Consider the following 17504-nt stretch of genomic DNA (forward strand, 5'->3'; position numbering starts at 1 on the left):
CACCTTGCTATAGCTCTTTGAAGAGCTGTCGAAAAAAAGGGGGGGATGGAGATTGAGGGAAAACAAGCTGGTGGGAAGGTGCATGTAAATGATTGGCCTCACCCTAAATCACCGAGCGGCAGGACCAAGTTTGAACAGTCATTGTGTGCTGACAGTCCCTTTAAATGACAATATATAATGGATGTAAAATTCTAGTAGCTATCAGAAAACCACTGTAGTAAACGGACAGGGTGTTATTTATTATTTTTTTCGTAGAAATTTGGGATGCATTGGAGTCAAAAGGCAACATTATGGCATTTTACACAGAAACTTGACACTGTTACACCACAGTTACAGATAAAGCATTCAGCAGTTTGCTTAGGCTTCTTTCACACTTCAATTTTTTGGCGTCAGTCACTTCCGACATAATGACGGATCCGTCACAATAGTTGAAAAAACGGATGTAACGGATCCGTTTTTTTGACGGATCCGTTACTCGGGGGTTGTATATACTTTTTGGAGCATGCGCAATTGAAAAAATTGAAAAAACGGATTGGGGCGACGGATCCGCCGAAATGACGGTCGCGACGTCGCCCATAGGTGGCCATTCTATGAAATGACGGACGCGACGGATCCGTCGCGATCCGCCATTTCAACGCAGACAAAAACGTTGCAATGACCGTCAATGTCTAGATGACGTCCGCCAAATTTTGACGGATCCGTCGCATGACGGATGGAACGGACGACCATCCGTCACAATCCGTCGCTAATGCAAGTCTATGGGGAAAAAAACGGATCCGTTTTTTGAGGAAAATGGCGGATTTAGACTGACGCCAAACAACTGAAGTGTGAAAGAGGCCTTACAAGTACGGAATTCATAAAACCATTCCAAGAACCAGGAATGGTCAATTGGCAGTGGCATCTATTTAGATGAAGCAAAGTATTGTCTGATCCATATAAAAATATAGAGGGTCATTATATATGTAATATATATATACACACACAAGGTGACAGTTTGGTACCAATTTCTGCCAAGAAAGGCCATAGAAATGTTGCAGGACGACCATAATTTACCTCCATCATAAAACTGAGCAGGTAAAGACCTATAGTCTTCCCCACTTCTCCGGTGTTCCAAAATCCTCCCTAAGACCTAAGGGAATAGGTCAAGTCTTATTAAATATATAAAAATACTTAAAACGGCATGGAGGAGCCCCCAGATTTTAAACACCCTCAAAAAGGAATGAGCCTTTTCTTCACAAATGAAGAAACAAATGTCTTTGGCCATTACTGCCGAGAAGCGAGCTGTACAATGCTCTCCAGTACGTGGCCACTTCTCAGCGTTCTTACTGTTTCCTCATACACGGCGTTGATGCTGGTGCACGCGCTCTGACGCTGCAGCTGAGTGTAGCGGCACGCTACTATACCGCCCAGGAGCAAGAAGAACACCAGAAGGATCATCCTCATCACTACTCCGAGCCTTGATCTCTGCCTTGGTTTTTGCTTCTGTGCAGGCTTAGGTGGAATTTCTGAAAAATAAATAATGAAATGTTATTTGTGTAAATTAGCTTAATAAGACAGCACATCTTCCATATAAACTGAATCCTGCCTCGTATTTTTGCTACAGGGATTATTTGAATGGTCACTATGCTTTCAGATAAAAGTAATCTCATTGATTTGCAAAAACTTTGCTACAACGGAGGAGCAGAGGCATTTAGCTAACACCGAAAACAATCTCAGACACTACAGCTCTGACAAAAATTAAGAGACCACTGCAACATTTTCAGTTTGTCCGATTGTTCTCTTTATTCGTTTTTTTTTTTTTTTTAATAAAATGTACCGTAAATTGTTCTTTTATTCTATAAACTACTGACAACATGTCTCCGAATTTCCAAGCAAATTGAGAAATGGTCAAAATAACAAAAAATGCATTGCTTTTGCAGACCTCAAAGCAAAAAAAAACAAACAAGTTCATAATTATTTAGAAACAACAATGCTAATGTTTTAACTCAGGAATCAGAAATCAGTTCAGAAATCAATGTTTTGTGGAATAACCACGATTTTTAATCACAGCTTTCATGCGTCTTGGCATGCTTTCCACCAGTCTTTCACACTGCTTTTGGGTGACCTTATGCCGGAAAAACCAGTCCTCAAAGTTGGCGAACATTGCATGAACAGAAGGAATCAACTGTTTTTCCAGAATAACTTTATATGCGGCTTGATTCATACGTCCTTTGCAAAGATTAACCTGCTCAATTCCAGCCTTGCTGAAGCATCCCCAGATCATCACCGCTCCTCCACCAAATTTCACAGTGGGTGCAAGACACTGTTGCTTGTACGCCAGGTCTCCGTCTAACCATTAGATGACCAGGTGTTGATCTGGGGATGCTTCAGCAAGGCTGGATTCAGCAGGTTAATCTTTGCGAAGGACGTATGAATCAAGCCGCATACAAAGTTATCATGGAAAAACAGTTGATTCCTTCTGCTCAGGCAATGTTCCCCAACTCTGAGGACTGGTTTTTCCAGCAGGACAGTGTGCCATGCCACACAGCTAGGTCAATCAAGGTGTGGATGAAGGGCCACCACATCAAAACCCTGTCATGGGCAGCCCAATCTCCAGACCTGGACCCCATTGAAAACTTCTGGAATGTAATCGAGAGGAAGACGGAAAGTCACAAGCCATCAAACAAAGAAGAACTGCTTACATTTTTGTTCCAGGAGTGGCACAAGGTCACCCAGAAGCAATGTGAAAGACTGGTGGAAAGCATGCCAAGATGCATGAAAGCTGGGATTAAAAATCATGGTTATTCCACAAAACATTGATTTCTGAACTCTTCCTGAGTTAAAACATTAGTATTGTTTCTAAATGATTATGAACTTGTTTTTTTATTTATTTTTTTTTGCATTATTTGAGGTCTGCAAGTAATGCATTTTGTTATTTTGACCATTTCTGATTTTCAGAAAATACACAATCTATTGCTTGGAACTTCGGAGACATGTCAGTAGCTTATAGAATAAAAGGACAATTTACATTTTATTCAAAAATATATCTATAAAGAGAAAAATCAGACAAACTGAACATTTTGCAGTGGTCTCTTAATTTTTGCCACAGCTGTATTTAGCCCATGTTGGAGAAAAACGTGCTTAGTGGAGTGCTTCATTTTACCAAGTAGTGGGGGTCTCAGGATGCAGATCCCTAATGACCAAACTTTTCTCTGGGCTTGAGTACAGGTGAAGAGTTTTCTAAAAGTGCAGTCACATTTTAAGGTGTACCAGCTCTTCGGAGATGATCCATATCCGTACTCAGGACACAAAAACGCATGGTTTTCATGGACGCTTCCATAGAATAAAACCACAACGCAAGACGATATTGCTAAAATAATGCTTATTAAAAATGGTACTTGTATTAGTATGTGTAATAGCACAGATAAGGATTTGTGATCTTGTCTAGAGGACGTCTGCAGGCTGGAGCACGGTCACATACAAGTGGACAGATACAAACACTTCTCACACCTGCCTCCGGTGAACATATACACTAAAGCAGAGGTCCCCAACCGCCGGTCCGCGGACAAGGACCGGGCCGTTGGGGTTTTTCAGCCGGTCCGCGGCGCTGCTGACAGCTAGCTCCGCGGCCCTGTGCCTGGTCAGAGCTCGCACTGTGTGGATTTATAATGTTTTCTGCCGTAGCCGTGACAGCTCGCAGCTCCCGGCAGAGAACATTATGCAGGACGGGGTGGGGCGTCGGGCGGGCATTAGTGACGCAGCCCTCCACAGCACAGCGGGGCGGGTCTTAGTGACGCGGCCCTCCTGCGCAGCATGGTGTGTTCCTGACGGGGTGGGGCGGCAGGCTCTCCTCACTGACACGCCCCCGGCAGAACATGTTATGTGGGGCGTGCTGGGGCAGCAGACTGGCTTCAGTGACGCGGCTCCCGGTACCGGTGTTCAGTGTGTAGCGCTGCTAAGCAGCAGCGCTATATACACTGACGCTCAATGTACAATGCTGCTACTTAGCAGCGCTGTACACCGAGGTCCCGCCAGCATCCTCCCCATACAGCGCTGTCTGGTGCATATAGCAGTGCTAGTAGCAGTGCTGTACACTGAAACTCAATGTACAGTGCAGCTACTCGCAGAATGTGCTCAGGCAGGAGCAGGGACAAGCAGGTCATGTGTGTCCAGCGCTCCTTCCCCTCCTGCTAGCTGTGAGTTGGAGGGGGAGGGGCCATATGACCAAAGCCCCGCCCCTGCCCCACCCCCACCAGGCCATGGAAAACTGGTCTTGCTTAAAGCCGGTCCCTGGTGCAAAAAAGGTTGGGGACCTCTGCACTAAAGTATCGGGATGGTGTTTTATTAAAGGGGTTGTCCACTACTTCAATTAACCCCCCAGTGTATCTTCCTGGGTCCCATAATGAATTTTGTAAATACCTTCTGTTGCTGATACTGCCTGTGAGCGGCGCTGTGCTGGTGGCTGAGTCCGGGTCACGTGACCCCCAGGCTGCAGCCGCCGCTAATATCCGCCGATGTCACGTCAATTTCCTGACTCGTGCTAGGGTCTGCGGGGTGTGTGTGTCTAGGCATCGTCCGATGGGACTACAAGTCGGACTATGCCTGCTACACTGTCAGTGAGTGACACATTAGCCAATGATGGGACAGTAGTAGTCCTATCATCCGGGTAATGTGTTGAATGTAAAAAAAAAAAAAAAAAACATACATATAACACAACATAGATTGCATGCTTACCAATCACCTAATTCCCCAAAGCCCTCGTTTCCTTTAATAAAAATAAAAATAAACCAACCTATACTTACCTTTCTGCCGTAGTCCAAATAATAACGAGGGTCCCACGACGATCTCCTGTGTAGAACAGTGACATCGGGTGTGGTCAGTGCTCTACAGGGGCTCCAGAGATGAAATGACAGGCGGAGGTAATCCTCCGCTGTGTATCCCTCTGCTGCCTGGAAAGAGGCCCCATAACCCTAATTCTCAAGCAGCATTGCTGTAAAGTGAGAGCCTGAACTCGGGTAACCTCAGTGATGCACTGCAGGACCAATTTTCCCTTTAAGTTCATCACTGGGAGGCCCTATAGAGCAGTGACATCACCCGATGTCACTGTTGTACACGAAAGATCGTCGTGGGACACTCATTATTAATTGGACTACGGCGGACAGGGAGTATATGGTTAGTTTATTTTTTTTTTACTTTTTATTATAGGAGACCGAGGGCGTCGCTTGGATCTGGGTGTACAATAAAAAAATGAAAACCGTGTTGTATTTTATTTCATTAAAATACTTTAGTCTTAGGTGTGTGTGGCTTTTTAACCCTTTCCTACTATTGGATTAATAATAGATAGGTGTCTTATTGACGCCTCACCATTATTAACCGGACTTAATGTCACCTTGCAATAGCAAGGAGATATTAACCCCTTATTACCTCATACCACCGCTACATGGGAGTGGGAAGAGAGGGGCTAAGTGCCAGAATTGATGCATCTTAGAGATGCGCCATTTCTGGGGCAGCTGTGGGCTGGTATTTGTAGCCGGGGGGCAATGTCCATGGCCCCTTCCTAGGCTATGAATATCAGCCCGCAGCTGTCTGCGTAGCCTTTCTGGCTATAAAACATTCTTTTTGGGGGGTCCCCCTATTTTAATAGCCAGTAAAGGCTACGCAAACAGCTGCGGGCTGATATTCACAGCCTGGGAAGGGGCCATGGGTATTACCCCGTTCCCAGGCTACAAATATTGACCGTCGGCTTTCACCCTCTGGCGCAGAAATTTGCGCAGGAGCCCACACTTTTTTTTTTTTAACAAACACATTGTTCATTAAGAAACATGGATATGGATATATCTATGGATATATCATAGAATGATAAGAGTTGGAAGGGACCTCCTGTGTCATCTGCTCCAACCCCCTGCTCATGGATATATCTATACATATATGGATAGATATAATTATGTATCTATCCATCCCATATCTATGTGTGTGTGTGTGTGTGTGTGTGTGTGTGTGTGTGTGTGTGTGTGTGTGTGTGTGTGTGTGTGTGTGTGTGTAATGGAGTGTGGGTTGGACAAAATGACATCACAAATAGAGGAGGGAGGGGTTTGGGTGTGTTTTGGAGTGGGTGTGCTAGGTTCCGGCTTACAGGCCAGTGCAATGTATCATGGAACTTGTAGTATTATAGCACAATTAGTCAGGAGAAAGGAAGTTGTCGATTAACCCCATGAGAGCTGGAGCCAGCACTGAGGATGTGCTGCTACAGCATGATAAAAGGTAATATTGCTAAAATAAACACAGTGGATGTTTCGAGTGGCACATAATAGCAAGATTTATGGAAAAAAATTAAAATTATAGTACTGGACAACTTCTTTATTGTTACTGCACTATGCAAATGTGTTCTCTTACACACGATATTAACTAGGAAAAGGTGAACCCTCAATGGTTAATCTATTCATACACTTAGCCAGAAAGGCACAAGATGTTCTGAGAAGCCATTTCCCATCTAAAGCATTTACTGAAGTAGACATTTTGTGTCCCTTATACCAAGTCACTTCTGCATTAAACCCACAGATTCCTGTTGGACTATAGCTCAAATACCTATTCAAAATCAGCAGTGAAGTGGTTTCTGCTGTCCCTCATGGCTTCGTGCACACTAACACCACAACAAATCACTGGCCGCAACCTCTGATCAGTGAATGTTGGAAATGTAAGATTAGCTGCAATTGGCTTGTCTGTGCGGGATGACCCCTTTAAAGGGAATCTGTCTCCTGATTTTTGATACCTCATCTGAGAGCAGCATAGTGTAGGCAAAGAGACCCTGAATCCAGTGATGTATTACTTAGTTACAGGGCGAAGTGGTTCTGACAGACTTTTTAGATGTAGCATGGTGCAGAGCTCAGAAAGCCAACATTGCCCACACCACAGCTTTCTGTGTACATTGTATACTGACAGTGAACTGCTAATCAATGCTGGGGTCCTTTTTGGATCAAGTCTCACGCTGTCATCAGTCCGCAAGTGATAATCTTCTGAGAAAACCCTCATTGTATTGAAACAACAGCAAACAGCCTGATAAGTGACACATCACTGAGTGTTAGATTAAACACTCTGGTTAAATAGCAAAAACCTGCTGACAGATTCCATTTAACAAGTACAAGAATACAAAATGGTAACTAGTGACAGACTAACTCACTGTGGTTGTCTGAAGGCTCAGTGTCTTTTTTCTTCTTCATCTCTTGCTGAGCCGCCTGCAGAGCATCGTAGTCCCTCCTCTTCCGGGCTTTTTGTTGAGCTTTCTGTTTGCGCCGCTGTTCCCGTTCCCGATCCTCTTTCTGCCTCTGCTCAGCCTCACGCTTCTGTTTCAGGGCTGCAATAAATCAAATTTCACACCTGAAAAGTGTGCCCACACCAGACTGCAATCCCCTACACAACTATATGAACAAACCTTGCTCTTCCAGAAGTTTCCGTTGTAAATCCTGTTCTTGTTCAGCCTGGACGACTTTCATGTACTGCAAAACCTGTGCAAAGAAACACTGACTAGAGAGTACGATACGGGATTCACATGGCAACCAGTGTTCACTATAACAGACAAGCATAAAACCCCTTAAAGGCACCTCTCACTACTGCAGGAAGGTGGGGTAGTGAGGAACTTGGCTTCAGTAGTGCTCATCAGCCACTTGCCGGGTCTCGTATATGTCTGGCAGGTGACCAACATAAGCCGCCACATCACCATTGTTGCTCAGCTTCTGGTGTGGCAGCACGATGTACTAGATAATGCCTGTTACGAGTCCCATACATTGCTTTGTAGACTATTTACTAACATCAGGGTATTACAGCATTCTACAGGCCCAGAAGTATATTCAGATCGTCTGTATTCATAAGGGGCTCTTCAGAACCCTACTCTCTGGATCACAGGAGGGTGCCAGCGGAAGAACTCCCCCCAGTGACCAGGAAGATGTCTCCTATCCCAACTTCTTAACACTTCCCTTTTCGCTACATACAGGTCAGGCTTCTCAAAGCCCAATTCTCAGAATTGCAGTCTTGGGAAGTTATCCCTTATCTGATAGGGGACAACTTCCTAACTTGATACAAACCTTTAAGTTATGAACCTATAGAATATATCTAGTAATTATTGTGTACCACATCTTAAAATAAGTCATCTACGCCCCTATCCTAAATGTAGAGCTTCTTACTCACCATCTGGGCACACTCTTTACACTGCTTTTCATCTAGGCAATCTCCAGCAGCTTTGGCCAGAGCAGGGTTCAGGGGATTGTCCTTTAAGTCCAACCATTTTAAGCTCTATGTAACAATAAGAAATGGCAGTGTTCTAGCATTACAACTGTGGTTCAGACACTGTACACTTATCACGGAAATCGGTTTCAATTTTTGTATGTGCTGAGCCATGTGGATTTGTCCCCCCAAACATGAATGAAAGAAAAAGGAAAAGATCAATCATTGGTCTTTACCTTCAGCTGAGCGAAGGTGACAGGCAGAGCTTTTAGCCGGTTCTGTAGCAAATCAAGGTGCTGTAGGTTCACCAATCTACCAAATTCTGATGGAAGTTGTACCAACTGGTTCTTGCTGAGATCCAACCTCACAATGTGAGTGAGAGAACAAAATTCACCCTTTAAAAGCAGCGGAGATATTGAGATATTAGTACACTACGGTAGACTAGCGCTCTAGATAGCTTTTCAGTTCACAGACCGTGAGTCGTCACTCAATAATTTCTCACCATGCAGCATCTTACCGGTAACATGGTCAGCTTGTTACAAGAAAGATCCAACACCGTCGCCTTGGGAAGAGCAGCCTGAGGGCAGAACATGGAAAAAGGATCAATGAAAAATTATTCCAACTCAGAGGAATATTCCAAGAGAAAATAAGAGGAGCTCATGTATACAGTGCTGACAAGAGACACCTAACCTTTCCCGATTTCTGTCCGTAATGGTTTCATGTGTCTTCGCGTCGTCCTAGTAATGGCTTCAAAAGATTGTTCCAATATACTTGTAGACCTTAAAAGGAACCCGTCACTCAATTTATGCTGCCTAAATCACAGGCAGCAAGAATCAGAAGATTAGCAAATCTAAGAAGCCAGCTTCCAAAGTTTGGAGTCAGCAATGACCCCAATAATCAGAATAGAGCCCTATCTAGAGCTAGGAACAAATTGGCACCTATCCACTAGATAGGTGATCACTTCTAGATTGGTGGGCTCTCAAGTGTCCTCTGTGTGAATGGAGCATTGGTTGCATATGCGGACTACTGCCAAATTTAAGGTCAATGACACTGATGAAGACTGCTGACTACATTTGTGGCCAAAAGTTTTGAGACTGATGCAACCTTTGGTTCTTACAAAGTTTGTTGCTTCAGTGTTTTTTGATCCTTTACTCAGATGTTTCTATGGTTACAGGAGTATATAGCGTTCGTTCCATGCATTTTTACTTTTATTGATAAATACATGAAGTTTATGCAAAGACTCAATAATTACAGTGATGACCCTTATTTTTCAGGACTTCTGCCCTTCGCCCTGGGATGCTGGATATCAGCTTCTGGGCCAAATCCTGACTGATGGCAACATATTCTTACCTAATCAGAGCTTGGAGTTTATTATATTTATTTTATTCACTTATATAGCGCCATTAATTCCACAGTGACTTACAGACATCATCGCTGTCTCCATTGAGGCTCACAATCTAAATTCACTATCAATACGTCTTTGGAATTTAGCACACTTTCTGCGTGGACCCACTGCGCCATGGGGTGGGCTTACCTGGAGGGGCGCGACTAAGTGACTACCTGGTTTTCGCTAGACCTTCTGGTGGTGACGTTAGGCAGGGTCACATGTAGTTGCCAGGTACCACTCCACAGCAGTCCCCCGGACGGCAGCAGCTGACTGGAGGGTCAGAGGCACAGGTGCGTGGTACAGAAGGGCAAAGGCTAAATGTGGTCAGAAGGTCCGATATTGGGGCAGGCAGCAGAGGATCAGTAGGAGTAGCCGAGATCAGGAGTGGAGAGGTCAGGAAGGACGGGAAAACTAGCTGGGTCAGCAACAGGAAGTGGAATACATTGTCCGTGTCCTGACTCCTTTGGATGTAAAACAATCCCACACATGAATGGTCTCTGGATGCTCTACTGTTGGCATGACCCAGGACTCATAGTAGAGCTCACCTGTTCTTCTCCAGACAATCATTCTTCCAGATGTCCCAAACAGTCTGAAGGGGCTTCATCAGAACAAGAAAATGGACTGTAGAGGGCTGGGGTAAAGTTATTGTCTCAGATGACACCCCATTACCCATCTGGAAGAATGATTTTCCAGAGGAGGACACCAAGAGTCTTAGGTCATGCCAACAGTACAGCATCCTGAGACCATTCATGTGCGGTGTTTTACATCCATGGTGTGGGCTCACTCACAATTTTGCCTAAGAACTCTGTCATGAATAAAGAATGGTATCTAAACATCCTCCAAGAGCAACTTCACCTAACGATGAGGAGCGATTTGATAATGAACAATGCTTTTACTGACATGATGGAGGACAATGTCACAAGGCAAAAGTGATAACTAAGTGGCACAGTGAACAAAACATTGATACTTTGGGTCCATGGCTAGGAAACTCTTCATATCTCAATTCCACTGATAACCTGTGGTCAAGCTTCAAAAAGTGGGTAGACAAAATTACAGAAGTTGTGATAAACTCCAAGCTCTGATGAGACAAGAATGGGTTGTGATCAGTCAGTATTGGGCCCAGAAGCAGATATCCAGCGGTCCAACAAACCACAGATGTCTTCATAAATAAGGGACAACGCGACAATTATTGAGTTTTTATAAAAACTTGATATATTTGTCAATAAAAGTGTAAAACTTACGAAATGTTATAACTGTACTTCATAAACCATAGAAAGATAGGACTAAAAAAAAAAAAATCTAACAACACTGAAGCAGCAAAGTGTAGAAAATAAAATTTGTGTCAGTCTCAAAACTTTTGGCCATGACTGTACAATGCCTATTTATCCCTGCCAGTCCCTTATAAACTTGGTGGAGAGGCATGCATTTGGAATCACCTCTCTATTTGAACATGGGGTCTCAGCAGTCAGACCCCTCCTAATCTAGTAGGTAACCAGTGATCACTATTATTCTTGGAATCTGCTGCTTTTAAGCAGTGCCCATTTCCTCTTCAGCAGAATGGACAGCAGGCGACCCTACCACCCAACATCACCAGTAGTCGCAGCAGGTCCCTCCTTTCCCAATAGTAGCCCTGATCCAAGATATGCCAGCAAGGCCTCTACCCCCATAGTCACAGCAAAGGCCAAGCAAGCATACTAGTCATAGACCTACACAAACAAGGACGCGCCATGCCACAACTGGTGCCAGCCGACATCAGAGACAGTCGTAGCTCTAATATCAATATTCCCCTTTTCTCAAAATGCCCAGATCACGGCCTAAGCCATGGGAAAATGGAGACGAAGGACTTTAATCTCACAGATCAGACTTTACTCTCTAATTAAAGGTGAAATTACAGTCATTATATAGTAATCTTCATGAGCACTGTCTGCAGTCACAAATGGCTGGGCATTCCTAGCAGTAAGAGTATACCACCAGGAGAGGTGGCTGTCGGTGGGATGGAGCGCAGTTAGTGGGACATGTCAGACGAGCAGTAACCTACCAGGTCCCGCACTGGGATTTCACTCAGATCGCTTAAACTTAAATCCAGCTCATTCCCATCCAGTTTGTCCCTCAGGTTTCCGGCTTTTCCAGCAGCTCGTGACATCTTCCTACATAAAAGGAAACATACAGGTGTTATTTAAAGGGGATGTCCTCTCTCCAGGACACATAGTTATACAAGGTCAGGTATGGAGAGGTGGACATTAGTGACGAGCAAGCGTGCCCAGATAAGGTGATATCTGAGCATGCTCTAGTGTTAATAGTGACTTCGGCGTGCTCAAATACTATGTTCGAGTCCCCGCAGCTGTTCGACAGCCGCCTCACATGTGAGGAGCCTATTTGTTAGACACTCAGCACACTCGCTCATCACTAGTGGACACAAATGAGTATCTCTAGTGTCTTTCGGAGCTCTAAAAATCACCACACATTTAAAGCGAGTTCTACAGAGGAATATTTTCCAGACTTAAAGGCAGAGAACGACTGTTCACACCAAGTACAGGCACTCGGTGCTTTATGGCGGGGCCAAACTTAACTACACTTTCCCACCTGCTTGCCCCCCCCAAATCTTCTTTGGCTCAATGAAGCCAGAGAAGTCAATCAATGAAGGGAGGAGATAGGCAGGGGTATATAAGCGATTGGCCCCGCCATGATGCCCCGGGCTCCTGTACTGGGTTTGTACAGTCATTCTGAGCTGACACAGTCCATCCCCATAGACATCATGTGTAACCCAACAATCCCAAGTGGGGAGGCCCAATAGTTTCCTGTGGAGACAGACCAATAATGTGATGTGTGACAGCTGCCACACATGCGGGTCACCGTTCATACGACACCGGGGTCTTCGGCACCCTCGCTGTCGGGATCGGAGACCTGAGTGTAAGTGGCCGGACCCCCCCTGAGTAGTGAGACACAGAACTGGTTGGGGCCCCCTAAGAAGCACTATCCTGCGGGCATGGCGTTACTTGCTGACGGCCAAGGGTCCAATCTCTGGTGCCCCTGCAATCCCAAGAGATCAGTGCTCTGCAGTCCTGTCAGGCTACACCTTGGCTCCATTCATTGTCCTGTATGGCTTATGGACAATCCCTCTAAGGGCTTACAGGGCTTTATCACATCAGCCATTAGAGATCCCGATACATGCTGCTCGGATCTTCTGTGGCTCCTCACTATACATGTCTGTACTCTGTGTGTACGGCCGCTCATGCCCCCATTCTCCCACCAGCCCCTCCATTGCAGCCCACTCACAGTCTCCCTCCTTCCTTTACAACACGACAGCGGCTCTGCCCGGTTCCTCCCTGTGCAGCTCTGCACCGGCTTCCAGCTCCACGTCACATCTACACTGTCCAAACCAACAAGACGGCGGCAGGATAGACACAACATGGAGGACGGAGATGTGTGGAGACTGCCACCTGCTGGTCGGAGAGTGCAGCGCCTGAAATGCCCTGCCCTTACTGTAAATACTGGGGCTGCTAGTACGTATGGGGTCATAGGGAACCAGTGCAGAAAATCCCACATGTCACTGTCTGCAGGCCATCGTTAGACATTATACCTGTATTACATTGATATGGGCACAGCCGTGGCTGCATCAGCGCCACCTAGTGATAGACAACGTGGCTGACACTGTGTGGCTGCTGGCTGCATCGTGCAGACTCTCGCCATCTATACATACCTGTCTTTAGGAACACTTTCCAAAACCCCATAGGGACCAATCACAGAGCAGCTTTTATTTTTTTAAGAGCAGAATAAGAAATTAAAGCTGAGCTGTGATTGGTTGCTATAGGCAACAACATAAGTAGAGGCAGCTTCATAAATGTCCTGATGAGCCTACCAAAATTATAGTGACACCCCTGCCATAGTAAGTCAGGACAACGTGAGCACCTGGGGTTCCTCAAATGGATTTTCCACTAGCGGGTTAACCCTTTCAGGGTTGTCGACTTCCTTCTCAGTCATTTCTTGACAAATGAACCTAGAATCACAGTACAGTCCACATTTTTCACCAACATACACGACACCCCTTTTTACAGGTCATGCCCCCATAATACAATGCATTTTATTTACACAGACTACCATCCTAAAATTATAAGGATTTGTCACCAACTTTAAAAAAAAAATGGTCAGCAGAATGTGAAAAAGCCCACCCACCAAATTGTAATTCGTTACATCCCCCACCTTTCCGGCACCTAGTAGTTACATAGCGATGACATGCCTCCCATCACTGCTGCTGCCATGTAACTGAGAATGGATGGGAAACAGCAGACTGGCTGGCAATATACAGTTAGGCCCAGAAATATTTGGACAGTGACACAAGTTTTGGCATTTTAGCTGTTTACCATAACACATTCACGATACAGTTCTAGAATCAATATGGGCTCAGTGTGCACACTTCAGCTTTAACCCCTTAATGACCCCAGCTTTTTTCGGTTTTGCATTTTCGTTTTTCCCTCCCCTTCTTCCCAGATCCATAACTTTTTTATTTTTCCGAGTTGTACTTTTTAACGACATCATTGTTTTACTATGTCGTGTACGTGACAACGGGAACAAAATTCCAAGTGCGGTGACATTTAAAAAAAAAAGTGCAGTCCCACACTTGTTTTTTGTTTGGCTTTTTTGCTAGATTCACTAAATGCAAAAACTGACCTGTCATTATCATTCTCCAGGTCATTACCAGTTCATAGACACCAAACAGTCTAGGTTCTTTTTTATCTAAGTGGTGAAAAAAAATTCCAAAGTTTGCTTAAAAAAAAAAAAAAAAAAAAAAAATTTCCGATACTCGTAGCGTCTCGATTTTTCGTGATCTGGGGTCAGGTGAGGGCTTATTTTTTGCGTGCCGAGCTGGCGTTTTTAATGATACCATTTTGGTGTGAATACGTTCTTTTGATCGCCCGTTATTGCATTTTAATGCAATGTTGTGGTGACCCAAAATACTTAATTCTAGCGTTTTGACTTTTTTTTATCGCTACGCTGTTTAGCAATCAGGTTAATCCTTTTTTATTGATAGATCGGGTGATTCTGAACGCGGCAAAATCAAATATATGTAGGTTTGATTTTTTTATTGCTCTATTTTGAATGGGGCGAAAGGGGGGTGATTTAAACCTTTATTTATTGTTATTTTTTTCATATTTTTAAAAACATTTTTTTTTAATTTTGGCATTCTTCAATAGCCTCCATAGGAGGCTAGAAGCTACCACAACTTGATCGGCACTGCCACAACTTGATCGGCTCTGCTACATAGGAGCGATGCTCAGATCGCCCCTATGTAGCAGAATTACTGGATTGTTATTAGCACGCCGACCACAGGGTGGCGCTCATAGCAATCCAGCATCAACAACCATAGAGGTCTTAAGTAGACCTCTGGTTGTTATGCCGACGACCGATGACCCCCGATCACATGACGGGGTCACTGGTGCGTGCTTTTCCGACCGGATGGCCGGAAGCACTTGTTACATGCCGCTGTCAGAGTTTGACAGCAGCATTTAACTAGTTAATAGGTGCGGGTAAATCGTGATTCCACACGCGCCTATTGCGGGCACATGTCAGCTGTTCAAAACAGCTGACATGTCCCGGCTTTGATGCGGGCTCACCACCGGAGCCCACATCAAAGCGGGGATCCTGCCCTCGGACGTACTATTCCTTCCGAGGGCAGAAAGGGGTTAATTTGAGGGTACTCATCTTGAAGTAAGGGTTTAGGAATTACAGCTCTTTAATATGTAGCTGCCTCTTTTTACAGGGACCAAAAGTAATTGAGCAACTATCTAAAAAGCATAGGTTTATATAACCCCTGTAAGGGGGCTCTGTTATCTCTAAAATGGGAGTGATCGGATGTATTCCATTGGTTAGTGAGTCGGGCAATGAGCTAGTCCATGGGCGGATCCATGATGTCATCAGGCAGTGTTGGTCCATGAGGTCTTCAGAGTGGGCGTCACCGTGGGGGATCCATGAGGTCATCAGGGTGGGCGTCACCTTGGATACCAGCACATGGTGTGTGGTGAAACAGGAAATGGCAGCCATCTTTAGTGTCACACTTTGATGTGAGCAAGCTTATGTAACGTTAAACAATACACTTTATGCATACCTCCCAACTTTTGAAGATGGGAAAGAGGGACAAAGTTTACGGCAAATTTTAGGCCACGCCTCTGACTACACCCATTCATAATTAGTCACACCCATATCCACGTCCCAACCACACCCATTTAGCGCTGCCGATCACACTGTTTCATATACAATAGTTATAAACAAAAAATATGGCCACACAGTGCTCCATACTGTATAATGACCGTACATGATGCTCCATACCGTATAATGACCGCACATGACGCTCCATACTGTATAATGACCGCATGCATACTGTATAATGGCCGCACATGATGCTCCATACTGTATAATGACCGTACATGATGCTCCATACCGTATAATGACCGCACATGACGCTCCATACTGTATAATGGCCACACATGACGCTCCATACCGTATAATGACCACACATGATGCCCCATACTGTATAATGGCCACACATGACGCTCCATACTGTATAATGGCCACACATGATGCTCCATACTGTATAATGGCCACACATGACGCTCCATACTGTATAATGGCCACACATGATGCTCCATACTGTATAATGGCCACACATGATGCTCCATACTGTATAATGACCGCACATGATGCTCCATATTGTATAATGACCGCACATGATGCTCCATACTGTATACTGGCTGCACATGATGCTCCATATTGTATAATGACTGCACATGATGCTCCATACTGTATAATGGCCGCACATGATGCTCCATACTGTATAATGACCGCACATGATGCTCCATACTGTATAATGACCGCACATGATGCCCCATACTGTATAATGGCCACACATGACGCTCCATACTGTATAATGAACACACATGACGCTCCATACTGTATAATGACGGCATGCATACCGTATAATGGCCGCACATGATGCTCCATACTGTATAATGACTGCACATGATGCTCCATACTGTATAATGGCCGCACATGATGCTCCATACTGTATAATGACGGCATGCATACCGTGTAATGGCCGCACATGATGCTCCATACTGTATAATGACTGCATATGATGCTCCATACCGTATAATGACCACACATGATGCCCCATACTGTATAATGGCCACACATGACGCTCCATACTGTATAATGGCCACACATGATGCTCCATACTGTATAATGGCCGCACATGATGCTCCATACTGTATAATGACCGCACATGATGCTCCGTATTGTATAATGACCGCACATGATGCTGCATACTGTATACTGGCTGCACATGATGCTCCATATTGTATAATGACTGCACATGATGCTCCATACTGTATAATGGCCGCACATGATGCTCCATACTGTATAATGACCGCACATGATGCTCCATACTGTATAATGACCGCACATGATGCCCCATACTGTATAATGGCCACACATGACGCTCCATACTGTATAATGGCCGCACATGATGCTCCATACTGTATAATGACCGCACATGATGCTCCGTATTGTATAATGACCGCACATGATGCTGCATACTGTATACTGGCTGCACATGATGCTCCATATTGTATGATGACTGCACATGATGCTCCATACTGTATAATGGCCGCACATGATGCTCCATACTGTATAATGACCGCACATGATGCTCCATACTGTATAATGACCGCACATGATGCCCCATACTGTATAATGGCCACACATGACGCTCCATACTGTATAATGAACACACGACGCTCCATACTGTATAATGACGGCATGCATACTGTATAATGGCCGCACATGATGCTCCATACTGTATAATGACTGCAAATGATGCTCCATACCGTATAATGGCCGCACATGACGCTCCATACTGTATAATGAC

General features: G+C 44.8%; 1 protein-coding gene across 1 annotated transcript; it reads right to left on the reverse strand.

Moving 5' to 3' along the window:
* Positions 1 to 218: 218 nt before the first annotated feature.
* On the reverse strand, positions 219 to 13044 carry LRRC59 (leucine rich repeat containing 59). Its single transcript, XM_077251448.1, has 8 exons — positions 12860 to 13044; positions 11622 to 11730; positions 8714 to 8773; positions 8433 to 8591; positions 8161 to 8265; positions 7409 to 7481; positions 7157 to 7330; positions 219 to 1505 (listed from the first exon to the last, which is right to left on the reverse strand). The coding sequence occupies exons 2-8, from the start codon at positions 11724 to 11726 to the stop codon at positions 1264 to 1266; spliced, it is 918 nt and encodes a 305-aa protein (XP_077107563.1). The 5' UTR covers positions 11727 to 11730; positions 12860 to 13044; the 3' UTR covers positions 219 to 1263.
* Positions 13045 to 17504: the final 4460 nt, after the last annotated feature.

This window comes from Ranitomeya variabilis, chromosome 4 (genome assembly GCF_051348905.1).
Source record: "Ranitomeya variabilis isolate aRanVar5 chromosome 4, aRanVar5.hap1, whole genome shotgun sequence".
Classification (NCBI taxonomy): Eukaryota; Metazoa; Chordata; class Amphibia; order Anura; family Dendrobatidae; genus Ranitomeya; species Ranitomeya variabilis.